Genomic DNA, 27,751 nt, shown 5'->3' with positions numbered 1-27,751 from the left:
GGACAGATGGGGAGAATAACTTTGTCCTGTGAATGTAGGCAGCCACTGGTTTTACAGGAGAGACAGAGATGCAACCCTCTTGCTGTGATTTCCCTGTGGCTGTCAGTGGAAAATTGGTTTTGAAACTCAGGGTGCTGGTACTCCCAATAGCCAGTTGTAGTTCTTTTAAAAATTTTATTTATTTATTTTTACAAAGGTTACTGGCTAGTGTACACAGGTATCTCAAGGCCCTAATCATTGGACAAGGATAGTTAGCAAAGCCTTTAAGATTAGATTGTCTCACAGCAGCTGTAATCTTTCCACATAATTTAAGGTGCCATGCTGAATTTAATGTTTGCCTGTCTGGCAGCAAGCCAAGTATACAGGGTGATAAGCAGAGCCTGTGGGACAATAAATGCCATTCTACTGAGTAGAAGAACGACCTGAAGGAGGATTTTGATCTTGAAAGACTTCTCTTTTTATTCTGAGAGTAGCAAACAACTTAAAGAGAAGATGTGTCTACTAATGTTGCCTAACATATGTTTCTGAAACTTCTGAAAACATAATTTAGATTTGTATTGTTCTCATATAGATGTACTGTGGAAGTAAAAGCTTTTGTTAGTTGGTCTCCATTAAGACAAGTTTGGACACAGTAGGGATCTGTGTATATTTCACATATATCTCTATAGGAGGTATTTCTCTAAGAGCTCTCTCAGGGCTGCTTTGCTGTGGTTACACTGTCAGGATATTTGAAAGGAGTCCTTCTAATTTGGATTTCTGAAATAGTGATGGGGCATGCCCAGGAAGATGGAACATCCCAAAAATATCCATGTGCTAGAAAGATCAGAACCTCAGGGGAGGGATAAAAGTGGCCAACATGAGTTCACAGAATCTTAAAATGTCTCAGGTTATAATGACTCCCTAAGGATGGAGAATTCTGCATCAGTCCTGGTGATTGTTTTGGTGCTCTACCAACCTTGCTGTGATACGCACTGTAACCTCTGACTCTCTCAGCTGACTAGAAGGAATTTGTGGCAACTCCATCTTGGAGGATGCTTGCATAGTTGTGCTGAAGCAAAGCATGTTGCACAAGTGTACTTGTCAACAGTTTTTTGGGGTGGGTTGGCCCCAGATGCCAGCCAAGAACTCCCACAGCTCCTCATTCACCCTACCCCAGCAATGGGGAGAAAACAAGGACTGTGAGCAAGAAAATTCATGCGTCAAGATAAAGACTGGGAAGTCACCTAGCAAGTATCATTGCAGGCAAAACAGACCTGATTTGGGGAACGTAACTGTATTTGTTGTCCATGAGCATAAACATTTATTACTGATTCTGGTATGGAAAAGGAACAAAGAAAGAACTTGAACAGTTAAAGCACCTGTCCTCCCTCCTTCTCAGGTTCAACTTTTCTCCAAGCATCTCTCCCCCACCCTTGTTACTGTCACAGGGTACCCTCAGCCCCTTCAGTGAGGCATGGCTTGGGGTCTGGATCTGGTATCTCTCTGCCACTCCTTCCTGCTCACTCTTGTCCTGTGCTCCAGCATGAGTCCTACACTCGTGTGCATCCACAGACTGTGGTCCTTTCCAGGAATGCCTGTTCTGCTATGGAATGCCTCTGCCTTGTTCCTGCCTTGTTCTCTCCTCTCTCTCTCTGGTGTTTTCTGCCCGTTCTTAGGTAGGTTTTCACAGACACCACCAGCCTGGCTGAGAGGCTCAGCCATACCCTGTGGTTGGTGTGCTGGAGCACTGTCCAGAACAGGCAGCCCTGGCCCCTCCTCACAGAGATCACTCCTGCTGCTGAAATCTTGCCATAGGCACACAGTGTGGTTTTGGTTGCATGGAAGCTTTTTCTCACTTTTTGTTCATTAATTTATTCTTAATAAATGTGTTTCTGCTGAAGAATTAGGGCTATGAAGAAACTCAGGGGTGAAACATAATGCTCTCATTCAATGGTCTTTCAAATAAATTCCTCTCAGAGCTTTTAATCCTGCAGCTTATCAGCTTGGAAGCAAGGAGGGAAAAGGAAGAGCAAATCTCAGTGCCATGCTCTTATCCCACAGGATCCTGTGCCCTTGTGTCATAAACCCTAAGAATGATTCCAATGAGTTAAAGGAGTTGATCTACTTTAACAGAAGGTATCAGGTAAGGCACATTGCATTTGTTAGGAGTTTGATGTTATCCTTCTGCTGATCAAGGGACCACAGATGGGCTAATTTGAAAACAGGGGACAGTTGCCATTCATTCTAATGAATAACGTATTTGTAGTTGTGGTTAAAAAAAAAGTAGGATCTTTACAATTCTGTTTCACTAAATCAACAAAACAGATGAGAAGAATAATTGTCACAGAGCCATAGAAAGTAGAGTATGTCAGAGAGTCAGCAGTTTTTTGATCAGTATGTTATTGAAAATCAGGCTAAGTCAAACAACATGTCAACTCAGGAACAAGTTTTCAGGCACAGTGTGTCAGCCAAACCAGAAACGCTTTGATGGAAGATGTTCTGGAAGGACATATTTTTGACAGAAAACCTAATTCCTGAGCAGGCTGGCAGTCCTTGTCAGTCAGGCAGCCATCCCCAGGCTGCCTGTCTGCAAAGGAGCCCGGGATGGGTGTCTCAAAAAGGCAGCTGCATTGGCTGCCTGGCACAAGCTGAAAACCTTCTGCAGGAGGGAGGGGCAACCCCTGGGTGAGGTGTTCAGCTTGATGAGCTGAACATAGAAGAAGGAACAATGACAACTTTTCTTTGACTCTTTAGGAGAGAACCCGCCAGTTGGTGGAGAGTGGAAGGTATGACACGAAGGATGATTTCACAGTGGTTATGCAGCCATTTATGACTAATATAGAAATGCCAAAAACACAGGTAAAACTAACAAGAAAACTACACCTACATTAAATCCTGGTGAAATGCCACTGACTTGTCAAAATTGTTTCAGCTGTAAATGTAGCTAGCAGTTTCCTGACATAGTAATTAATTATTATATTCAGTAACCATCCAAAATTGCATGAAATGTTTTTACTGAATATGAGATACTGGGCAACAGGAATACAGGAATCAAGTGCCCCTTGATTTGGGGCACTGCAATTGGACAGCCATGAAGTAGATATTTTAGGTCAAAATCTTCATCAGGAAGCACTTGCTTTACATTCCCTATACATCAAGTCCTTTACAGTACTTTGGTAAATGACCTTTAGTATGAAAATCCATATGTTTCAAAGGACTGTAATATGTAAATCTCAGGGGAAATAAAGAAATTGATATCTCTGCCCAGGTATTCTGTACTCAGAGTCATAGTGGTTTGTATTCCTTATTACTTTGGGAATAGTGTATTAAAGAGTTTTAAAAGGCTTCTTAGTTCTGAGTTACTAACTTTCCCTGGCCTGGTTTAATTCTGTTTGCCTGAGAGGCCTTTGCAATACTTTGTTTAGAAGTCTGCTGGGTTATCTCACTGGAAAAGAGAAGACAGAATACACAGCTCGTTGCTTATTTGCTGTCTCATTGACAGCACCTATCTTGTTTTCTAGGAGGGGTGGCCAGATGAATCATATTTTGCCCCAGATTGTTTCCACTTCAGCCAAAAGGCTCATTCCCAGGCTGCACGAGCTTTGTGGAACAACATGGTAAGATTTGTAAAGGTTGTGTTGCTCTCTCCTTGTTCACTTCATCCTGCCCTTGGCAGCAAACCCCCCGCCCCCCAAGATCTACTAGGCAGCCATATCTCTTCTGAATTGTGTTTACAAAGGGAAAGAGTGCTCATATGAAGAAAGGTCACCTGAATTGTTAGCCCAGTCATATCAAACCAGTAAATCTCGGGGTGTGTTAAAGCTGGGTGTGTTCAGGCTGTGTCTCAGGAAGATGACACCTGCCAGGCACATTGACCAGCAGGCCACATTCCAGGTGTATGGGAATTAGCCTCTTCAGCACACACAAAAACAGTGCAGGGGGGCAGCTGCCAGCACTGGTGCAGTGCCCTGCAGTTGTCTTGCTGTGCTGCAGAGGTGGTTTCCAATGACTGGCAGCACAGCATCACCCATTGCTGTCTGGTACTCATCTGCTTTTCCTCTGCGCATCCCCTTTTCCCCCCAGCTGGAGCCTTTAGGGGAGAAGACAGATAGTCAGAAGATGGATGATGAGCTTGTCCTCAAATGTCCATCTGAGGTAAGTTACAAGGGTGTCTGTGTTTATGTGGAGGTGCTGGGAGTGGCTGGGGCTCTGTAGGAGCCTTTATGCAGTGCCTGGAGCTCTGGCTCTGTGAGGGTGATCTGCTCCTCCCCCACAGTTTGTGCCACTGCCACCAAGAACAGCATGAGCACTCACCCAGGAGAGGGTGGAGGGCAAGCAGAGTCAACTTCCTCACAGTCGCACATCACTGGCAGCCAAAACACAAGGGAAGGGTGTTTGGCCTACGTAACCAAGATCGTCAAGTATCCACACTGAATGACAGAGCTTCAGTGGGGGGAAACAGAGCAGTGATGGTGCCAGTCAGGATAGCTCTGCAGAGTTCACTGGGAGTAACTTGCAGTGGCTTACAAGAAGCTTCTTGTAAGCCACACACAGCAGGGTCCTGAGGGAATTCTCTAAAAAATATAACCCAGATTTACACTGTTGCTACACAGGTTTTAAAAAGGCCTTTTATTTATTTATTTTATTTTATTTATTTATTTTTAATCCCTGTGTTTTATTTGCATCAAGCTGCTAATCATCTACAGACATCTGAGAACCAAAGTTTGGGGAACGGAAATATCCATGTGTTCCTCTGTTGCTTTGCATTAATTCAGATTGCCTTGTTTTGTAGGCTGAGCCATTCCTGAGGACATATAAGAACAGTAATTACACATACCCTAACCAAACTCCAGTAAGTGTCAACAACACCATCCCACTGTTACTCTGCTGCATCTGTTCCTGTATGGTAACCAAATAAGTTATGTTCTGCAGCACAGGGGAAATCAGTCTTTGGCCAGAGGGGCTTGGGAGGCTGAGTGCATGGCACAGGTAGGGAGGTACTCCTTGAGTTAGACAAAATGCATCAGAAAACACCTGTAAGAACACGTGCTCAGACAGCACTGTTATCAGTACAGGACGCTGCACTCTTCTGAGCAATACTCAATGTTACTATTGAATTGAGCAACCAAGACCTGTCTGTTAATTACATGCTGAAGAGGCTCTGGTTTATCCACCTGGCCTCTGCTGGGAAGATCCTAGTTTCTACTGACTGTATTTGCTAGCCAAATGCTCTTCTTTCTTTTTCTCTTTAGAATTATGGAAGCCAGCTGCCATGTGAGGACAGGTCTCCATCCTCCCCTCCTGCAACTTCAGGTAGTCTTGCCTACTTTATGTTAAGAAGTTGAATTACCTTCAGCTGTTCTTCAAGATGAATGTTAATTTTTTGCTGAAATGGTTGCTGGGCTGTGAAAAACATTGCTCAGAAAGGATGTCATGTTTTTCAGCAGATGTTTAACAGGTACAATGCCACACTGTCACTCAAGGTAGCATCCTGACTAAGTAGCTTCACTGAACTCACTGCCGGTAGAAAACTTCAAAATAACTTGTGATGAAATCCAGATTTGTGTGCTGACATAGCTTATAAGCTATTCCACCTAAATGTCGTGGAAAGAAACTGGAAATACAGCTTCATTCATGTTAGTCTGGAATTTAGCAGTATTCGGCTTTTCAAACAACTTCATATTGTCTTTTGAAGTCTCTAATGTGCTGCTTTGTGTAATTCTGCATTGTTTTACCTTCACTTTGGTGTTGGATATTTTTTGCCACTTATTGTTTTTTGCTCCTTGCTCTCCTGCCTTTTTGGTAGTGACATTAACCATTGAAATACTGAACAATATGCATATGTTGGTGCTAACATCACAGGAGATGAGCTAAAAGAACTTCTGATTTATCACTTGGATGTTGCAAAAAACAATGTGACAGAGTATCACAATGACAATGGCGTATTTCACATACACAGTAGAGGAAAAAAAATAGCTATTTCCTAACCAGGTTCAACTGTATCTCTTTCCATTGCAGTGCATTCCTTAAAGCCAGCTGATGTGAAAGTTGTAGCAGCCCTTGGGGATTCTTTGACGGTAAGAAGATGGTGGTTTTACTCCTGGTAAAACTACAAACATGTGCCTGCACTAGTGGAGGGGAAATAGCTATTGTACCCAGAAGCAGAGATCTGTTCATTCATGGATTATAATAGATCTAGCAGCTAGATTCAGAAAGAAGGTGTCAGTCTTCCAATGCTCCATTCCCCCCCCACATGTATTCACGTGCTTTTGAACTCCTGCAAAAACACAGGCAAATCCTTTAAAGAGGTGCCTAGGTAGTTTGCTGGACAAGAAGTAGAAGAGATTAGATGTTGTTGAAATGAGTGAGACCTAGCACAAGGCTTAGGTTATTTTTTAAAGTAACTTTAACCTTAATCTTTTTAAAGTTAGGTGCATTTTAAAATTTTTGTTTCTGCATAGGAATGGACTAATGAGCCTGTTTTTCACCCTCAGTTCTTTCAGGAACAGAATGCAGCTAGGTGGTTTTGGATAATAGCATTTTAATAATTTTAGCATTAATGAGATAAGGAAATGTGGAGTGAGAGCCCTCTGACTCAATGCACTTCAGAAGATATTCAGTCATTTTATTGTGCCTGTTTTAACTCTTAGCTGATTTCTTGATCACAATACAGTTCTTGCTGCTGATCATTATCTTTGGTAGTCAAGAAAGAATATGTTTCAAAATCCAGACATCCTATATTCCAGTTATGCCTTTCTGCCTTATGTTTTCATACTGGTCAAAGATTGAAATTCTACAGCCAGTCAAAGGAAACATTGGACACAAAGATGTAACTGGATCATAGGTTTCTCAGAATCTGAGCCTTAACAAGAAACACATTGTGTGTACAAACTGTGAGCCCTTTACAACTCTCTGGCAGACTTGGTGCTACAGCTCCCACACACAGGAGGCTACTGAAATAAACAGAAGCATTTTGATGTAAACCTTCAGTATTAATAAACTAAATATATTCTGTACGTGGTTGTGGTTGCTGTATTGTAATATCTAGGGCCCTGCAGTGTTTCTGCTTCTAAGTATAGTCTGTAGGAGCTGGGAATAAAATCTTTTATAGAACATGCAGTGGTGTATTGCTGTCTTAGAGCTGCACTTGGCCTGTACATAGTTATTCTGAGCACCAATCTTCTGTTATTTCAATAAAGTTTATGCACAGAAGAAAATGTAGTATTCTGGTTTAATCGAAGGAAGCAGCTAATAGGCTGCCTAGTTCTGTACTCAAGTACTAACATGCACCTAGATTTAGAATGAAACTATACAGTCACAGCTGTCAGGAACTCTGCTGCTGAATTCTGGAGGTGTTTCAGGAGGAGTGTAGTTGCTAGCTTGCCTCTTTCTTCAGTATAGAGAGTGCTTCCTCCTTGCTCCAGTTCTGTTATAAATCCTTCAATTTAGCACAATGGTTTTCAAACTGGTATATATGAGTTATGGTGCTTCTTTCTGATACATGCTTATTTTCTCTGCTGAGCTCATGTAGTGCTTCATATCATTAGCCATTTTGTATGTTTGATTGAGATGTTTTCTTCACTGTTGACTAATGCAACACTAAAAGAGTTATTTTGCTCATCTAGACCCACTCTTTGTTCTACAGCTCCATCATAAATTTTCTGTGTCATATATACAATATGATGCTTTTAAATAATTATTAAAGGTATTGTTGTATGCTTCAGGAGAAAGGTTTGGGAAAAGTCAGATGCCTTTTAAAACTTTGGAAAACATCCACTCGATTAAAAAGTAAATAAAACAACTATGTCATTCTATTTAAGTTAGTAAATTTAAATTAGTAAATTACATATTTGCTTATGTATTTGTATTACTAGGTACTATTGCATTAGTAATTGTGCTTTAATTTCATTTGGTTAATGAAAAACAATGTCCAGGCTGGTTCAGGAATTGCCTCAGATACCCTCCAGGATGTGATCACTCAGTACCGGGGACTGTCTTGGAGGTAAGTCTTCAGCCAAGGTGATGAAGAGATGTGTTTTGCGTCTTTCAACTGTCAGAAAGCTGAAAAAAGGTTACTTCCCAGGCTAGCACTTCTTGAAGGTGTATCAAGATTTTTTCATAAGGGTAGCTTTACAGAAAGCATTTTCAGTAGTGGATTTTAAGCAAGATTTTTGATCTCGCTCATGCTTTCATTTTTGGCTGTCTGCAACAGTTTGTATTTTTATGTTGGGATGTCAGGTTGAAAATCTACAAAACAAGTCAGAACTGGTTGGTTTTAGGACTTCTTCTCAAAGTTTTCTATTTCTGAACTTTTTGCAGTGTCATGGAAAATAGTTTGGCCAGAGGACTTTTGCCACTTATAGCAACACACAGTCATAAGAGACTAAATTGTTTTGCTGTTGTGATGCAGCTCTATTGATACTGACTGAAGCAGTTCTGTGCTGTATTCATACCTCTGTGTAAGCTGGACTGTGTCCTTAGTATGTCCTGTCAACACAAAAGCTGGAGAAATCTGTCCCTATGCAGAAAGCAGGAGGAATGAGGAGCTACTGCTGAAGTTCTCTTGTCACTCAAGAGCTGTCTGTGTTTGGTGTTTCCTTAGAGGGGCTTCATGAGGCTGGAATGGGCCTCAAAGTTGACCTTCTAATCTGCAGTACTTAAGTATGAATTAAGTATTTGAGTATGAGGCTGTGTCAGGCATTTTTCTGACACTTGATAAATGATTGACTGTACCCCTGTACATCTGCAAGAGCATTAAATCTTTCTGACAAGCATCTTCAGCACTGAAACCTCACCTGTTCTCCCCAACAGCACTTGCACTTCTGTCATCTCCATGGATTCTGATAAAATGATAGTTACCAAATTAATAATCCTTTGCTTTTCCCCAAGATGTGTAGCAGGTTTTCTCTTTGTTTATTGCCTGTGTCCAAATAAGAGGTCAGTGACTGGGATTTTTCTTTCTCATTCTAGTATTGGAGGAGATGAGTCATTGGAGAATGTGACAACTCTACCTAGTAAGTGAATGCTTTGCTAGATATGAATGGCAAGATTGAGGAGATGCAGTGGACAAGTTTCTGGTAGATTTATAGAGAGTTTTTAAGTATCTCAAAGCTGCTTTAGTGTAATTAACAAGAACTACATTTAAAAGAAACAGTATGCTATGATTAAAAAATAAAAAGTTGCCTGCATTAGTGAAGATAAGAACAGATAGAAATTGCCTGCTTTCTTTTCCCTCTCCCTTTTCAACACTTTGGTGAGTATTATTCAAATTTCTCAATAACCTTGCTGTGTCTGTGCTCATGATGTACTCAACATTTGCTTTTAATAAATATTCCATCACAATTTTTCCAAAAGAAATATTTGCATAGAGTAGGCCTCTTTGGTAAATAAAGCTGCCTTACTCATGCATGTAACCTGAAGGGAATAATTTTTATTTTCTCTTAACTGAAACCTGCAACTTCACATAGCTCAGTCTATTGTTAATGTAGAGCCACTCGACTTTCAGTTTGGATCAGCTGTAGTAATAAACTTCCATTCGAAGAGGCCAGTAAACTGTTCCTTTGTGTGTTGACCATTATTTTAAGCCAAACGTAACGGGAGTATAAATTGAATAAGCAATTAATTGATTAATTGAGTCCTATTACATTTGCTAAAGCCCTCGCTAAAATGTGGTTAAACTCGGTCTTTGAGATTGAAGTAGATTTTATAGTTTACAGTGTGGCCATGTTCACTCACAGCTGTAAGTTACTCTGCCAACTTCCTTTTGGAAACTACTATGGAGAGCATGGTGTAACTTCATCAGAACCATGCACCTGAGGCTTTGTTCCTCACCTTTGTCAGTAGTATGAGATTTTGCACGGCAGTGAAGAAGATCCAGATACTTCAGCTGAAAACCAGCTCTGGCTGGGCTGAAGGACCCTTCACACTCACTTCACAAAGCCAACATCGTGTGACTGATAATTTTGTTTTAGACTTTAACCACTACAACTTGAGAGAGAACTGCACACAGTAGGCCCCAGTTCTGCTCATCTTATCTGCTGGTCCCAGTGCAGGGCACGCCAGGCACACTGCTGTCTGAGTCACTGCAGCTGGTGAATCCATCATGGTTGACCAGCAGCAGCTGTGCTATCAGAGAGCAAAACTGTGGCAGTGCTGGTGTGTTCTTCTAGTCCCTGCAGGCAGGGAGCAGCTGGAGTCTTTTTGCCTTCATTGCCACCTCTGTTTTTCAGACATCTTTCGAGAGTTCAGTGACACGATCACGGGCTACTCAACTGGTATCGGGAATGAGAATGATTCCAATGCATTCCTTAACCAGGCAGTTCCTGGAGCACTGGCTGAGTATGTAGCTTTTTGTTTTACATTTGTAGGTGATGGATGCTTCATTTAATTGCCTTTCAACTGTCTCATGTGCTGTCACAACTTGCTCTGAAGAGCAAGCAGAACCAGTTGAGTTAGAGTGGAAATTGGCTCAAAACATGTTAAATGTATGGGTTTATTTCATAGCTGAACTTTCAAATGAAACTAACAGTCCTCGTTATGAAATCTACAAACAAGAAACTGGCAGAAACAGTTGGGAGGTTTCTACTCTTCCTGTTCAACATCTATTCATTTATCTATTTATCAGTCAGTAAATCTTTGAGAATGTGAATGTTTTTAAAATAGAACATGTAATGAATTGATAAGAGAAACTAGGAGTAAAACAGGATGAAGTCTTACACAATGGATTTCTGGATAAGCAAGCAGAAAAGGACAGGAGAGAGATGGGGAAAAAGCCAGTCTAGAATCTTAAGAAAAGATAATTACTAATCGTCATCCATGGGTTTTGGTGCATTGCAGACCTGGTACAGTTGGAGCAAGTTCTGCCAACATAATAGGGATTGTAATGTCTTGCAGTCACCTGAATTTGGCTCTTTGCTTTTAGTCACACCTGGGAAGCTGCATGAGTTGAGCTTTTCTATATTGCTTATCCTAGAAATCCCTGGATACTTATTCAAAGTCAGTGCTGTTTAATTAACAAAACAGATGGCTGCTTGAATTCAGTCATAGTTTGGGCACAGAATCTGGCAGACCATGCCTAGATTTGACATTGTGAATTGCTGTTACCCAGACCTTAATTTGTTTGTTTAAAGAAAAATTCATCTTGCTTCCCAAAGGAGTCTTGGAAGTGAAGTTCAGAAGCCAAGAGAGGTGTTTGTGTTTGCTGTATCTGAGCAAAGATTATTAGGATTTATCAGGTTTTTTTTATTGCTCTCCTGTAGGCCCTGTGTAACTTCTGACTCATTCTGGTAATCTCAGTAAATACTTGGATTTCCTGACAGAAATAGGGTGCTAGGTCCCCTGCTATATCCTTCAGCTCCCACAGAACTGAAAGAAGGCATTTTTCTATTTGGTGATGACCGAAGGTAACTGTGTATGTCAGTGAAATATGAGTCAGCCATCAATGAGAATTTATTAACATACTGTATGCAGCATATATCCAGATTACCTCCAGCTTTTGTTTGTTGCATGAAAGAATGAGAGAGGTGCCTGTCTCATATTCTTTATCAGCTAAATCCTAAAAAGGCTTTTTGGTCTGGTGGGAGGACTTGAAGCAGGATACACAACGTCTCAAGTCACCACTATGACTTAGGGCAGCTTGTAGCAGCAACTGAGGCATTGCTATTAAATAGCTATTTGTTAGCTCTTTGAAATGAGCTGATGGATGCTAGTCTAATGAAAACTGTCTATTTCATCAATACCAATTAATTTTCTCACTTCCCCTGCAAGTGACTGGACTGGATAAACATGATGAAATTGAGCTGTCTTTGTTTTGTAACCATGTTTTGTAAATGTTCAGCAAGGAGACACAGACAACAATTATGCCAGATTTCTGCTTGTCTTCTGTTGTTTCTCTGTCTCATAACTCTCTGCAGAAAGTTGTGCAAAAGTAAAGTGCTGTAAAATACTATTTTTTAGCTCTCAAATACTTCTTTTGGGGTTCTATCCTATAATGTTTTGGTTCTTGATGTACCTGAGAAGATGAATTCATCCTAGTCAAGTACTGAAATGTATTGCAACATAAGGAAATGTTTCTCCTGCTTTAGGTATTTAACTCTGGATGAATGATGGTGCAATTCAGCATTTATTCTTCATCAGCCAAAACCATCCATTTTCCAGTGATTCACAGGGCAAAAAAGTCCACCAGCTAATGCTGGTATTTAAGAATTGTTACCTGGTGTGTCTTGCTTTATGGTTATCAGGAAAGTGCTTTCCAGAGGTTTTGGGACATTTCTGAAATCAGATAATTTTGCAGCCTTACCAGCTTATAGAAACCAGGTGTAAGGGTTTCTTAAAATTAAATCCATGACTGCTTTGAAGAGCCCTTTATTGAACTAGATGAAAATGTAGTAATGCAGGTTTCATACAGCAAAATGTTCCTAAGCCTTATCTGCATGCATTGCCAAAGTGCTTAAGTACATGATAGAGTTAAGGATAGGTCTGAATAATGTTGCTGAAGCAGAGCTGAGGTCTCTGATTTCATGTGGGGAAAAAAAAAAGGAAGAGGAGGTTAAGAATTTAAGAGTGAGAGGAGAAAACAGGTGACAGGAATTGTGAATATCTGTATTTCCCATTAGCAAACTGTTTCCATTGGTTAAGATCTAAATTTGGTTGAAATTGCAGTTCAAGGATGGATCATTACTGGCACTACTTCATTCAAGATGTCATTGGATCTTGCTGACTGCATTGGCTTAAGATGCATCAGCATCTCACTGACTGAATGAGAAATCAAATATATTCTGGACTGTCAGATCAATAAGTGGTGTTTTCCTCTGTGTCAGTACTGCAGACAATGCCTAGCTTAGGGGTTTCCACAGTAAGAGCAGAAGGAAATTGTGACCACTTGTGGCTTGTGATAGCTTTGGAATATAAATAACTAGGTTATGACATTGGACGAAGGTGATGGTGATAAGAACTACTATGTGCACACAGTGTCACAAGTAGTTGTATGACAGGGCTCATTCCTCAGTAGATGCTCCCGTGCCAGTGTTAGATCAGTATTTTCAGCTGGACAAGGGTGGTGAGAGACCTCTCTTTTTCCTACAGTAAGGAAAGCATTGCAAAGGGGAGCTAAACTCTGGTTGCCGTACAAAACAAGTGTACATGCTTATTAATGTCAGCTGATAGGCTCCCAGAAATGATAGCCAATGTCTTTAACAAGAGCCTGGAGGGAGATGCAGCTCATTCTGAACCACAGACCTGCCTGGAAGGTCAATGCTTTCTGACCTCATTCTCTTCTCTTCCCTATGCATATTTGAAGAGCAATCTGTCAGGGCAGTCAAACAAAGCTGAAGCGCCCAGTCTAAGTAACTCAAAACTCATTGCACTTTAGATTATCTATCTATCTATCTGTCTGTCTGTCTATCTATCTATCTATCTATCTATCCTATTTGTCTATCTGTGTATGAATATATATATATATATGTACAGAAAAAAGAGAGAGTGCTTACCTGGCTGTAGGAAAACAGCTGTCATCTTAATTTGTCTGAGTAACCTTGAAGGCTTCTTGGATTTTTGATTACTCTGGAAAATCGTGTACACGTAGTGTACAGTTACGTACCGTAGGTGCAGGCTACAAAAATGAGGAGGGTGTGCACAGTGAGCTTTGAAACCTTGTTTTTCAGGGACATGTTGCTCAAGTGGTCAGCCAAGTATTGGGACTGGGGATTCCTGTGTTTTAGTCTATAAGGAATAGATTGATAGCTCTACAGAGGCCCTCTGCTTACAACTGTTGCCATATCTGGCTTTTCAGCTGTTTTAGGTGCTAAGCACTGCAATAGGAGCTGAACTTATGGTTCCAAATTAATTACGAACTTGAGTAAAATCTGTATTCACCAATAATATAATATAATCAAGTTTGATTTAATGTTTACTTTATTACCAAGATGTGAACCTGTAATTTGACCACAGCAACATGAGTATTGTACTTTGTCCTCACTCAACCCTTCTGATATCTGTCAACTTGATTTAAGATGTCTGAAGCCTGGTAATGTTGATCTCTCAATACGGGTGTTACTTTCACTCACTAGGTTCTCCTTCTTTCCAGGCACTTGCCAGCCCAAGCAAGAAGTCTTGTGAGTCTTATGAAAACTGATCAGGTAAGTTTTCTGGGACTCCTTCAAACTTACAGAATGAATAGAAATAGGCATTGCTTCACACAGCAGATCCACCTGCAATGACACCATGTGTATATCACAAAGGTAAAGAAATTCAGACTTGTTATTTTCTTCTTTATTGCACAGAGGATTGACTTCAGTGCTGACTGGAAGCTCATAACCGTGCATATTGGAGCCAATGATCTGTGCATCTATTGCAAAGACCCCGTGAGTAGTGAGACTGGTTATCCCAAACTGTGGTTCAGTGTAGAAACACCTCAAGGGAAATCATAAAGCCTTCACAGAGATAAAATGAGTTATATGTGGGCTGCTGTATGTTTTGACAGGGGTTCTTGGTGGCAATACCCTGATATAAAAAGTTACCAGCAGCAGAGTAAGATGGTTTTGTTTTGTCTGGCTTACTCCAGGATAAGAACCACTGCTTTGACTACTGTTTTTTGACTGTAAGCAAAAAATGGAAGGGAAGAGATGCCTCACTCCTCTGATGTGGTAACTGCTGTGTGCTCTAGCTTGGCCTCTTTAGACATCCAAGAATGACAGTGGTAGTTCAAAGGAGTGCAACCCTGCAATTGTCATCACACCATAACTCACAGTGTGGGGAGTTGCTAGGAACTGGTGAGGTGTATATATGAGGGAAGTTGCTGCAGTGCTCAGTCTTATTTGAATGCTATGCTTCTCTGGATTGTGGAGAAGCCTTTAGGGCTGCCATAAGGAGGTCATGGGAGTTGAGTGGGCAGGCGACAGGGAGAGGCCACCTTTCACTGCCAGCTCTCACTCTCTTGCCTTTAATATGCTCACTTCTTATGAGAATTTTCAATTCTCCTGCAACCCCTTGTGCTTGAGAAATGTGCTTCTTCTGCAGGAGCCTTGGTAGGCATCTTTGCTGCTGCTGCCAAGTTTTATAGCCTTATTTATAGCTATGACCTTGACTGGCAATGATTTCACATAATTTTATGAGAGCTTATCAACTAGCTGTGAGCATGCTTGTGGCTGCTTGGTTTGCTGCTCAGCATGCATTCAGATTGGGTTCCTTCTTGCATTTTTACATGAAGGGCCCAGTGGATTTGGGTTAAATATGCTGCTACTCAACAAGGTTTATTTTAAATCCAAAATTTCACTAAGTCTCCCTGTGTTTTGGTTTAAATGCTATGTTTAAAATCCCCAGCCTCTAGAAAGAAGCAAGAACATTCTACTGACCACAGTGTTGTAGGGCAGAAAAGGAAGTGAAATAATGTGATTCTCCAGCCTCCCAACCTAAATTCTTCTGTCTCCATTTGACAGTAATCTCTTCTTTTTCTCTCAGGATCACTACTCAGCTGGGAATTACATCAAAAGGATTCAAGAAACTCTTGATATTCTGCACAAGGAGGCAAGTACTGTGAAATTACCCCAGCATTCTAGCTCACAGTGTGACATGACTAACTGATGCTAGCTCTTCTGTTTGTTTGATTTTTTTTTTTTTTTTTTTGCATTCTGGTACCGAACATATGCTGTTGACTTGTAAAACAACAATTTTCTTTTGTCTTGTCTATCTGCGGTAGTGAGATGCAGTCTGAAATGACAGATAATAATACTGAGCTATGATGTAGGGAAAAAATCAAAGCTGAGTTGGGGAAATTTGGTGGAGGACTTGTTGCTTTTTCTATCTTTTTAATTTTTTATTGTTCCAGTGGTGGAGAAAGGGAAGTGATGTCAAATGACTGGATTTGGGGTAAAATAAATGCACTGTGGGCTGTGTAACCAGTTTCTCCTAAACCGAAATCTGACTTACCTTTCAGGTTCCAAAAGCTCTGGTGAGTCTGGTTGATGTGGGGGACATCACTGCTCTGAGACAGTTATTTGTGGACCCTTCAGTTCAGTGCCCCACTTACTTGGCAGAGTAAGGCTTGTTTGACTTCCTTTTGTCCTCTTTGTGTTCTTATTTTGTGCTTCTCTCATAATTTGAACTGATGTTTAAAGGTAGCAGCACAGTCCTGTGGACTTCCTTCCCACACAGTGCTGACATCACCCTGCCTGATGACATTTCCTGCTCTTGGCTTTGACCTGTTTTCCATATCTAGAACTGTACATAATGTACACCTCAAAGGCTAGGGTTAAAGTTACTGGCACAGGGTTCTTCAAGATGGGGTTGAAATGCACAAACATTTAGATTTGCAGGCTTTTTTTTTCAGGAACATGAGGTTTTGAGGAGTAGACAGGTCTCCCTGTTTCAGAGGCTTTAGTGCAATGGGTAATTTGCATTCTTTACTGACCTTTCAGACAGAAACAAATTCTCTGTCTCGGGAATGCAAAAGGAATTGATGATTGGAAAGGTGTCAGCTCAGAAGTAAAACAGGCAGTACATTTCAAAATACTGTTTTTAGTTCCCCAGGGGCTCTGGTGTGTGCCTCTGTCAGTCTGCAGGGCCTTTGGATGCCAAGGTGAAATTAATAAAACAATCTACACAGTGTGCACTACTTTGATATATCTGAGTGTGAAACCAAAATTACTTAAAGTAGTATCATCCATGTGAGGCAGAAAATAACATTGAAGTTTGAAATTACAATAGCAAGGACAATAAGATGTTTTCACAAAAGTGTGATTGTACAGATTCCTTTGTTACATCCATGTTGTGAGGGCATTGCATGACAAAGGGTGGTATCTGCATTATCAGATGTTTAACTCTGTTCCTGTTTTCCCCTCTAACCTCCCCCACAGTTATCTGTGTAGCTGTGTTCTCACAGGAGAAGAAAACTCAGAAAATTTAACAATGGTGAGGGATGCCATCAAAGCTTACCAGGTATGACTACTTAGAGTGGTACAGTTACTTTATTTCCAGTAGAAGTGAGCTCTTGATTGACTAGCAACATATTTACCCAAACTAGGAATTCAGCAGGAGCTCATTTGATGCTATCCAAACCTATCATGTGACCAAAACTAGCAGCAGAGGTCTTCAGAAAAATTATGTTTCCTAGTAGAGGTTAATTGGTGGGAGTTTAGTCATCAAAACCCTGTCCCTGACAAACAGTTTCAGCATTGTGTTCCAGCCTTCTCAGCTCCTTTGCAGCATCTCAGCCTTCTTTTGCCAATGGCTGTGGCTATTTAAGTTCACAACTAAAACTTCCTTTTGATTCCAGCACTTTCAGAAAACCCAAACAAAGAGAATAGTTATGATGCAGAGATGTTGTTGAAGTATTGCTGGTGGTTTTTTGTTTCTTGCAGCTTGGCATTCAGAGTCTGATAGAGTCTGGCAGATATGACACTCATGAAAATTTCACAGTCGTCATCCAGCCTTTCCTCCAAAATCTGAAGGTTCCTCTTGATCAGGTATGATGTAAAGGTGATTTCTGCATTTAAAGGATAAGGATGGGTATCTTTCCTATAGAGACTATATTCAAAATAGTTTCACTTTTTTCTGTGCTTTTCTTATGAGAAGTTGCTGTTTTTTGGTATAGTACAGCAGATTTCTTCGTATAGTAAGCAGTTTTTAGTTTTAAGTATTGTTCTGTCAATATCAATTGTTTTGGAAAATGAGTCAAAACTTGATTTAAGAGATGTGTTTGTGTATGTTCTTTGAAGTACATAAATATTTTTCTTCCTGAAAACACAACATGATTAATAAAAGACCAAGTTATTAAGTTGCACTTCTTAAAGCAACATAGCTGCATTGCTCAGTGAAGACTATGGCATCTGCTCTGCTTTATGCCCATAACTTATTTTTCTGTGTCTGACACAAAAGGGAATTTTACCTATGATATTGTGAAAGTAGTTTTATGTACTTCATGTGTATATGTTGATGTATATCTCAGTTCCTTGAATGGCAAGTTCCAGTAAGCTGTAAATCTAGGAAAATACTCAAATTTTTGCTAAAGCTGAAACTATTTTCATAGGTACCTGGAGCTAAGAGGAGATGGAGCAAAATATTGAGTAGGGATTGTTCTGGCATAATTGAACTGGACTGATTCTGAAAATGTTTGCAATAGCTGGTGAAAGTTTGAAAAGTTAAGGTGCTGCTACAGACAAATTTGTTTCACAGGCCTCCTTTGTTTTGTTTGTGTGAAGCTTTTTTTTGTGCATGAAGCTGGTGACCCTGAGAAGTCTTCTCTAAGGATTTTGGTACTGAGGGTGGGGAGCACAGAAATAAAACCAGAAGAAGCAAAATATTTCTGAACTTTTTTTTGTAGTCTCACAAGCATTAGTTCAGATTTTAAGAAGCTCAGGATGCTCTTTCAATTTCTTATCTCAACATTCAGATGTTCTTGAACTGAAAACTCTGTCTCTAAACATGGCAAAAAATATGCAAATTTTGGTAGTAGTCCTCTAAAAAGCAAGCCCCACCACACTGAAAAAACCTGTTCAAGTTTGGAGGAAGAGCTGCTCTGACCAAAAAAAGTTGTTTCAGTCATGTGTGACCCTAACCTCAGTATTCATGTGACAGACAAGATACTGAAATTTCCAAACTCCATTTCCTTCACATCCTCCAGTACCTGTATTAACCCTGTATTAAAGTACAGTTTTGTTTAGAAAGCAGACTGCTCTGGTGGGCTTGCTCAGACTGGCTGCTTTCCACCAAATACTTGCTTCTTGATCCTTTCAAAACTCCAGCTGTGCAGAAGTACTGCACAGCATAATGGTGCCTGTGGTTCCAGTTCTAATGATAACTGGAACCAGGGAGAGGAACTCATCCTTACTGCAGAACCAGAAGAGGATCTGTACCCATAATAGAAAATTGTGGTTTTACTGCTTCTGGATGGATCTGCCCATGGAGGCACATAGTCATCTCTAGCTACATGTTTCTGGTAGTTCATGGGTCTGCTGAAGTACAGTTTGTATTGCCAAATAATTGGGAGCCTTTCTGCAATGGAGCAGGGAGAACAAGTAACATGAATCTCTCTTTACTGGTTCTGATTTGGCCTCAGCAACTCCAAATTGGAAGTGTGGGGATTTTTCTACACTAATATGTCCTTTATGCTTTTATTTGTAGGATAAGAAGCCAGACATCTCCTACTTTGCACCTGACTGCTTCCATCCGAGCCAGAAAGGCCATTCTCAGCTTGCCAGGGCTCTGTGGAATACTGTGGTAAGCTGACAGGCTCTGCATACAGTGAGATCTTCACCTAGACCTGACTGCCATTAGGATATCTCTGTAATAAGCATTGCAATTAAGGCCTGAATAGTGCTGGACCTTGTATTTGTCTCTCCTTAACTAGTTAAATACCCTCTGGCTTTGGCACTGCTCTCTGCCTAGAATCTCTTGGTTCTTTAAATGTGTGGCGAGGAGAGGGGTTCTCCAAGTGCATGATCACAGTCATTTTGTGACTTCAAGTCTTCTTCATCCATTTTTATACAAGGCAGAATAGCATTTAATAAGCATGATGTTTCTATGGGCTGCTATGGGAAACCACCAAATAAAGAATTGTAACTGCATCTGTAAATTTAAAACTGAGTACTTAGACATTTGTTTTAAATCCCTGTGTTGTTAATGTCTCATTAGGAATTAAAGTGGCTTTAATTCAGTTCAGTTTTACTACTTTTGGAAATGAGTTAAGCTCAATAAAGATGAGTCACTAAAGATTGCTTAAACAAACCCATTTTACTTAGCATGGCAGTGCAGGAGCACCCAGCAGTCAGAGGCAGTCTTGGATCCTGAATAGTAACTTCCATATACTTTGGATTAATATTTTAACAGCTAACATGATTGCTTGCAATCATCAAGCAGTACCTCTAATTAGATTTGGTATTATCTTGTACACAAAAACAAGGTTTTGTTGGAGATGCCATCATGAAGCTTAGGTATAAAAAATTGAGGGACTCTTAGTGTCTTTTGTGCAAGAGAAGAAAGTTTATGACCTTGCCTTCTGGCAAAATTCCAAGGTACTTCATGTGCCTGCCAAAATCCTCCAGGAGTTTAAACTGATCCACTGTAGCTTTCCACTTCCCATTTTAAGCTTCTTTCTAGAGCTGCTCTTTTGTTTTGCGGTTGCCATGTTCTTTCTGAGAAGTAGATGCCTTTCAGCCTTGGCTGTAAATCTAGGTCTGTAAATACAGGCACATTTGTATAGATTTGAAAGGTATATTTATGTTGGAGTTTTTTTTTTAATTAGAATTGTTTTACAAATTTAAGACGAGCTGACATGGTTAAAAAACGGGTTCTTTTGTCTTTGTTTCCAGTTACAGCCTGTGGGCCAGAAAGCTGACTCATTTGATTTCTCAGCTGACATCGTCCTTGGCTGTCCAGCTCAGGTAAACATACCCACAATTTGGAAGCTGGCTGTCAGGAGGCTGTACTGCCGTATGTGCTGCAGAGAGCAAGGATTTGGTCTGTCTGGAATAAGCTTACTTTGTTCTGTTTATTTCTGAGTGAGCAGGTGTTCTCATATACCTGCACTGGTGTCCCATGGCCACTTTGCAGTGCCATGAATACTGATTCACAACATGCTGATTTGTGTGTTAGCAGTTGCAGCAGAGTTGTTTTTTGTTGTTTGTGAAGTACAGAGGCAGCACAAGCAGGAAACAACAGAACATGCTGCATTAACTTTCCCATCAGAATCAATGAGATTTGGTCACCACAGGAGCTTTGAAAACCCAGAATCTGTCATCTCTTGGATAAGTGTCAGGATGGCTTTCCTGGCCTGATCCATAAGAGGAATACTTCAGACTCTTTGGAAGCTGCTTCTGTAGTTAGAAAACAAGCTGCTGAACTTGCAGGACAGTTGCTAGGTACCAGCACGTGGAAATGACTGCTGCAGGCAGCAATAACTGGCTGCCTTTCTTCAGCAGTTTCAGCCAGAAGACCAAAGAACTGAACAGATTGGGGAGCTGAGTTCTGAGTTCTCTTAGGTCTGGAGGCAGGCATTCAAGTTATGCACAAGGCTTTTGTCCCTATTGTGTCCATCCTGTCAGACAAGGAAAATCTCCTGAGTTATTAACCAGCATATTTCAGAAGTCCTCTGATTTGCTCAAATTGATCCTACTTCGTTTACCCAGCATTCTTTCCAAGCAGCTTAAATGAACTCAGCATTTTCTTCAGTGCCAAAAAATGTGGGTTTTATGCTTCTTTCCTTTAACTCTTATTCAAAGATGTTGCTTTTCAGAAGTAGGCAAAGAAAAGTTTTATATCCCTTGAGCAGATATATGGCCTTTTTTTTGTGGAAATGGTAAGCCTTTAGTAAGCCTAAATGCAATGAATAGGTCATTGATAAAAGTGCCAGTAGCCATGGAAAATTATTTGTTTTGAGGCAACCTTAAGTACCATAAAAACCTGCTTTCTAATTTTAGTGCTTTTAAAGACTTCTTTATGCAGATGCTGGAGTCTGTCTTGATTGAGGTAAGTGAGCCTCCAGGTGAATTTTTTTAGCCTGTATGATGTGCATGACTTGCTGAATGCATGCTGCATCAGTAGGGGACAAAAATAACAGTGAAATTTCCATAGCCTCCCTTGGAGGAAAGAATGATCTTTTCAGTAAGCAATCTTTCATCTCCCTGCTGTGACACAGAAGATCTGCCCAGTTTGTCTAGATTCTACATCAGCACTTTTGAAAGGACTAAACTTCTAATAAAGTCTAATTTGGAATGTTAGGAGAGGAAAATATTGAATTGCAATTGGCATCTGGCATATGTAATTTTTGTCCTAAGGTACTAAACGCAAATTTTATTCCTTTTAAGGAAGAAGCATGGTTTCAAAGTCCAGATTCCCATTTTATAGTTTAGGCGATTACTTTCTTGGTTATATGATACCTTGATATCACTTGCTATGGTTTGTGTCATGTGCTCATTGCCTGGTTTCTCTTATTTATCTTATTTTGTTTCCTCTTTCTCCAGAACAGTCCCTTCCTGGGAACATACAGGAATAGCAACTACACACCTGTGGAGCCCACTAGAGAGCCAATAGAGGTAATTGTTGCATCTTTTGCTCCATTTAAGGCAAACTATGTAAAGTTGTGTCTCATCTCTTAACACATCATCCTGAATTAATAGATTATATAAACTATTACCAGTTTTTGGAAAGAGAATTCTGCCTTGCATTGCACTTTTCATTGCATAAACAAATGCTTTCCTAAAAGCCAAGCAAAATTAATTATATTAATGGTGCAATTGTATTAAAACTGTAACAAAAGTACGTAACCTGGAATGCGTGATTAATTCAGATAGCAAGCTCCTCACAGTATGGAGAAGCTGTCTTAGAATTCTGACCCCCAAATAACGCGAGGAAAGTTTAGATATTCTCCTCTGGAGGCACTGTTCTTCCTTACACTCAAATAAACTTATCCTGAAGAGGGCAGTCACCTTTACATATTGGATGTGTGACCCTATACAAAGGTGATAGGAATCCCATTTTTCAAAGGGACTTAATTTCCACCGTGACTGAGCAACTATCATGAGGCATGCTCAATAAACTGCAGAAACAGATATTGTGCGTAGGACTTGAAGAAATGGAGCAGTTATTTGCTTGGCAGTCAAAATGGACTGGGCTAGTTTGACATACTGGGGGTGCTCATGACTAACCTAATTACCAAAGTGTTTATGTGCCATGATGGTCACAAAGAACAGCAGTCATTGTCTTAGCAAGTCATAGTTTGCAGGACTGATATGAGATTTTTATCAGTAGAGCTAGAGTTATGCTTTAATAGGTAATTCCACTGAATCTCAGCAGCAGCAGTTTTTGAAGTGATAAAGGAAAGAAGAAGAGAGAGGGTAAAGCAACACTTTCTGATCTAAAAATAAGCCTATCTGTCCTCTCTAGCCTCTACAACCAGACTTTAGTGGTTGGTAGTGGAGCATACTACAACATCTTTTTACAGGAACAGATGAATTTGTCATGATGTTTTTTAACAGCAACCGTGATTTCTGAAGACCACTGGTCTATGCAGTTTTACTCTGGTAGAATTGTGCAGTCACAGAATAATTGAGCTTGGAAGGTCCTCAGGACATCCCTAGCCTGATCTCCTGCTTCTAGCAGGGCTGGCCTTTTGGTCTGTGTACACAGCTATCATTGTTCCTGCAAGGGCTGGCCACTGTAACAATTCCAGTTTTTCCCTTGCTGCCTTCTTGGTTAATATGGTTGCTTGTTACCAAAAAGCACGTGGAGACATTAATCAGCTGTCTCTGCTGGTGAACTAAGGTGTTATGCAATGTGTGTTTGACTCAATATCTTCAGTTGGTGGAATATACATAATAAGTATATGTGACATTATGTCACCTAAAAATGTATGGTAAAGTACAATTATTTAGAGCCCAACAATTTTCTGTGCTGGAACTTTTAAAGCTTTGAGTTTTATTCACATTTTATATTCAGTAAAAGCAAGACATTTTTGAAAGTTTCTAGGGAAAGAATAGGTTCCTGGCAAAGTACATGGGGAACGATAATATAATAATAGAATATATAAGGTTCTTCCAATGACTGACCACTCTTTGAGTGAAGAATTTTTTTTCTAATATCCAACCTGAACCTTCCCTTGTTCATTTGCCCTTGTTCCTTCACTGGTTGCCTGGGAGAAGAGACAGACTCCTGCATCATCACGCCTCCTATCACACTTTCAGAGTGATAAGTTCACCCCTGTGCCTTCTTTTTTCCAGGCTAAACAACCTCAATTCCCTCAACTCCTCCTCTTAGGAATTATGTTCAAACCCTTTACCAGCTAATATAATAATACATTACATTAGTGTGACATAATAACTTTGCAGGAGATTTTATTTTTCACCTTTATTTGTTTTTACATCTGATATCTTTTGAGACAGAGCAAGACTTCAAACCTGGAGACCCCACCTTGTAGGTCATGGACAGTGGCAGTGGAGAGGGAGATATAGTCATTTTTATGGAACTTTGTCATAAGCAGTATTTCAAGATGAAATGTTTTGCCTTTGGTAGAGTTTTATGCTTTGGCTAGAAAATGTCACCAGAAGTAATGATTGTTTGGATAGTGTTCCACAAAGAGATGTAAAAAGACTGTTGAGCTACATAGGTACCAAACTAGGATCTATGTTTTAACTTGGTTTTGCCCTACACTGTACAACTAAACTATATATGAATTCCACATTATCTTTAAGCTACAAGATGAAACAATTTTGTAACTTCTCATTTCAGAATTGGGGCAGTGAACTGTCATGTCCTGGTCACACTCCATCCACTAGTGTCCCAACATCAGGTGAGAAGGAACACCCAACCTAAAATCATACATAGGAAAAACTTCATCTTTTGTTTCTAAAAGCAATAAGATGTTGAAATTGCACAACCTAGATGGAAAGTAAACAATAAAAGCTGGTATATTTAGCAGCAAAGGGAAGAAGTCTGTCTTGCCATTCACAGTAAGTTCTGCATGACAGCAGGTATGTAATAAATGTGTGATCACATTTATTGTATGCATGTATCTTATACGTTATTCATCATACAGCAACATGGCAGATTAAAATTGCCCAGGAGGGTCAGTGACTTAGCAAGCTGGAATGTGCTCTGATAAGCAGTGTAGTGCAAGTGCTGTGTGCAGTTTGAAGGTTTTACAGGGAGATATTTAATAGGAAATCTTGATCTATGACCCAAACCTGTAAGTCAATTAAAAGAGATTGAATGTATGCATCTAGTCTGTTTTCATTTTTAACCTAGGCTGTTTTAAGTTCCATTTCTTTCCATATTAATGTAATGTATCATTGCAACCAAAGGCAGGAAGTTATGCATTTTGCCTAGGTGACACACAGAACCTGAAGCTTTTTCTACCTTAGAAGTCTGCAAAAACGCCATCAGATTGGAACCTAAGACTTGCATGTTTACTCTGTTAAACATGTATTTTGTCAGTTGTCGGTAATCCTGCTTTTATTCTCCTACTGCTGTTTAGTCCATGAGCTACGGCCTGCTGACATCAAAGTCATAGGAGCACTTGGAGATTCCCTGACTGTGAGTACTGCTGCATTCCCATGTTTGCAATGAGAAGAGCAGTTGTTGATTTCTACCCAGATGTTGTCAAGTCAGGCATCATCAGATAGAAAGCAAATTGCTTTGGCTTGGCAAAGCAAAACTCATCTACCTGGTTCCCTTTGCAAAGAAATAGCCTGAAGGGATACGAGTGACATTGGCAATTGTGTAATTCAGTAATGAATAGTTCAGGCCAGGACAGAAATAGGATCCCTTTCTCTATTGCATACAGTTTATCCAAGTGTTTTTGAAAAGGGAAGTGTCTGTCTTATAGGATTAGTCTCATCTGACAGGAAAAAAAAAAAAAAAGAAGTGAAAGCAGTTGATATTTTTGATGCAAGAAGACATTTTGCTGAAAAGTCCCATGGAAATAATTGATTGCAAAATGAAGTGCTTCCCACTTGACAGAATTCTGATACTTCTGTATTTCAGAGTTCTGCTTTCAGATTTTGCTTCCAGGGTTGCATTCCTAGATGTCTTCCAGTTACAGCTCTGATGTATTTCAAGTACTAAGAAATGGAGGTTTAAAACAAAAAGTAGGCACAAAAAAAACCCAGAAAGACCCCAGAAAAAAATAGCAGGGAATACTGCAGATCTGCACTGAAGTTTTCTGAGAAAAGTTCTAGAATTACACAGCCCTGCAGAATTGTTCTGGCACAGGATGAAAGCAAACATTTGCGTCAACAGTTTCCATGAATTTTAACTCCTGAACTAAACCAGTGCTCATTCCAGCAGATTATCTTCCTGTTGAGTTCAGAGGGACTTAAAGGGTCTGAATCCCTTAAATGATCAGGCTTATCTTACAGGCAGGTGTGCATGTCTTCATTATGCATCATGCATCTTCTCATTAGCTCTGAACCTGATTTTTCTTGACCTGATATAATCCTGGCTTTTCCCCTGCTGCAAAGTTTTGAGCTTTTTTTAGAAGAAAGCAGTAAAGGCCTACAAGTCTCCCTCTTATCCATTGCCATGACTCTTAAAATGAATTGCTTTATTTCCTCCCCCACATCAAATGCTAGGTATGTGCACTAGCACATATCTCCTGTTTTAAAAATATATTTTCATATATGAAATATCTCAGAAAACCATAGTCATAGGGGCCAGATTATGGTGCTTGAGATCTCTGTCTCAAGGGCTGAGCAAGGCAGGTTCTTATAATGCCATTATTCATGCAGTTCCTACCAGTTGCCACTGCCACAGCAAGTTGTGTTTGGGGGTTTTATTAAGTGATTTATTTGGGGGGAGGCATAAAAAGTGTCAGAGTGTTTTCCACACGTGTGCACATACTCACATACCTCCCACAGCAGCTGCATGCACATTGTGTGGGGTGACCATCCTTGGCACAGGGGCACTGCAGCAGCAAAGTCCACCAAGGCATGGATTATCCTCCTGGTACTCCTCACAAGATCCCTGAATGCAGTCAGTGTTTGTGGCTGAATTGGTGCCATGGCTTTTTGAAGAATACAAAAGTAGGTGAGACCACTAAAAAACTGTAAAACTGCAGAAGAACTCCTTCTCATGTTTGCTGCCCTGAATGTGAGGGGTTCTGACCTTGCTAGAGGTCTGTCCCCGTCCTGTGAGCCACCCAAATTCAGCACAGAGGTCTTTGTTCGGATGGCTTTATGTATTTATTTAATTTTGAAGGAAATGAAAGTTCACAGTGCAGGAAGAAAGGCTGTCTCAATCTAGATACAGTTGGAGATTAATGAAAAATTGAGCAATTTAGTCATGTCACTGGTTAGAATTCATTTATCTGGCTTCTCTAGCACCGATGCACAGTGAAAGCAATAGACACATCAACATGCTTATCTATACTGGCAAAAAAAATCCTGTCTACACCTCATCAAGTCTGTGTGCTAAGTAGCAGACTGGATCCAGGAGAGGAAAAATGGATTGTACCCCAAAGATTTGGTTTTTTGGCAGATTAAAAAGCAGCTTCTCTGATTTATGTACAGCTAAAACTGGATGGGGATTTTTCATCAGTGTTTGGGGCTTTTTTCCTGGTTATTAAGTCTCTCAAAATCATCTGTCTTTGGCAGATGCCAGCATGAAGCATTTTCCATCAGAAAAAATCCAAACAAATACAAACCCATTGATGTTAATCTGGGTTGCATTGGGTTGCTAAAACAGTATGAGTAGCAACTTTAAACTCTTATGTCCTTGACCTTACAATCTGATGTCCTCTGGCTGGACTACATCTCCTCTGATGCTCCGTGGTCTGCTATCTAGATGAGTTCCTTTTGCATGTGAGAAGAAGCACAGAAAATTGAAGTATGGGAGATGCAGGGCTGCCCACAGGCCAGTGTGTGGTGGTGAATAAGGACACAGACCACTTATGCTAAAGTTGGGATATTGCAAAGTCTTGGCTGGCTGCAGAGTAATGTTAGAAGAATGTTTCAGCACTTTCAAAACATGATGTCTATCTTTCCTAAATTCATAGGGCTTTTGTTTCTTTCAGTATTTTATCAATTGTTATTTCCATCTTTTCCAGACTGCAGTAGGAGCCAAAGTACCAGACCTACAAACAGACTGGAGGGGACTTTCCTGGAGGTGAGTGAAAGTGCTCCTTTTTTTTTTTTCTCTGTTTTTGTGCACACAGTTAAAAGTGTGGGTCACCTGGTTGTGTAATTACATCTTTGTATATGTAAATTCAGGGGAAGGGTGCTGACAGCAAGTATTGCTTGGTAAGGATTGGAGGAGTCGGGACTGGAAGAGAAAAGGAGTGGGGGTCTGG

The 27,751-nt window shown here is 40.3% G+C and overlaps 1 protein-coding gene across 4 annotated transcripts in view; it reads left to right on the top strand.

Moving 5' to 3' along the window:
• The window catches only part of PLB1 (phospholipase B1), a 78,397-nt gene that overhangs the window by 35,161 nt on the left and 15,485 nt on the right, over positions 1-27,751 (top strand). For all 4 annotated transcript variants that reach the window (XM_064414495.1, XM_064414496.1, XM_064414498.1 and 1 more), the window contains 22 exons: positions 2,041-2,122; positions 2,734-2,838; positions 3,501-3,596; positions 4,063-4,134; positions 4,772-4,831; positions 5,232-5,292; positions 5,998-6,056; positions 7,914-7,981; positions 8,950-8,993; positions 10,209-10,317; positions 14,063-14,114; positions 14,259-14,339; positions 15,436-15,501; positions 15,911-16,011; positions 16,830-16,911; positions 17,334-17,438; positions 19,096-19,191; positions 20,283-20,354; positions 21,933-22,004; positions 24,196-24,256; positions 24,941-24,999; positions 27,509-27,567. In XM_064414495.1, coding sequence (XP_064270565.1) covers positions 2,041-2,122; positions 2,734-2,838; positions 3,501-3,596; positions 4,063-4,134; positions 4,772-4,831; positions 5,232-5,292; positions 5,998-6,056; positions 7,914-7,981; positions 8,950-8,993; positions 10,209-10,317; positions 14,063-14,114; positions 14,259-14,339; positions 15,436-15,501; positions 15,911-16,011; positions 16,830-16,911; positions 17,334-17,438; positions 19,096-19,191; positions 20,283-20,354; positions 21,933-22,004; positions 24,196-24,256; positions 24,941-24,999; positions 27,509-27,567 — 1,662 coding nt within the window. The remainder of the gene's footprint in view (positions 1-2,040; positions 2,123-2,733; positions 2,839-3,500; positions 3,597-4,062; positions 4,135-4,771; positions 4,832-5,231; positions 5,293-5,997; positions 6,057-7,913; positions 7,982-8,949; positions 8,994-10,208; positions 10,318-14,062; positions 14,115-14,258; positions 14,340-15,435; positions 15,502-15,910; positions 16,012-16,829; positions 16,912-17,333; positions 17,439-19,095; positions 19,192-20,282; positions 20,355-21,932; positions 22,005-24,195; positions 24,257-24,940; positions 25,000-27,508; positions 27,568-27,751) is intronic.

Source organism: Passer domesticus, chromosome 3 (genome assembly GCF_036417665.1).
Source record: "Passer domesticus isolate bPasDom1 chromosome 3, bPasDom1.hap1, whole genome shotgun sequence".
NCBI lineage: Eukaryota > Metazoa > Chordata > Aves > Passeriformes > Passeridae > Passer > Passer domesticus.
This window is presented reverse-complemented; position numbering and strand designations above follow the sequence as displayed.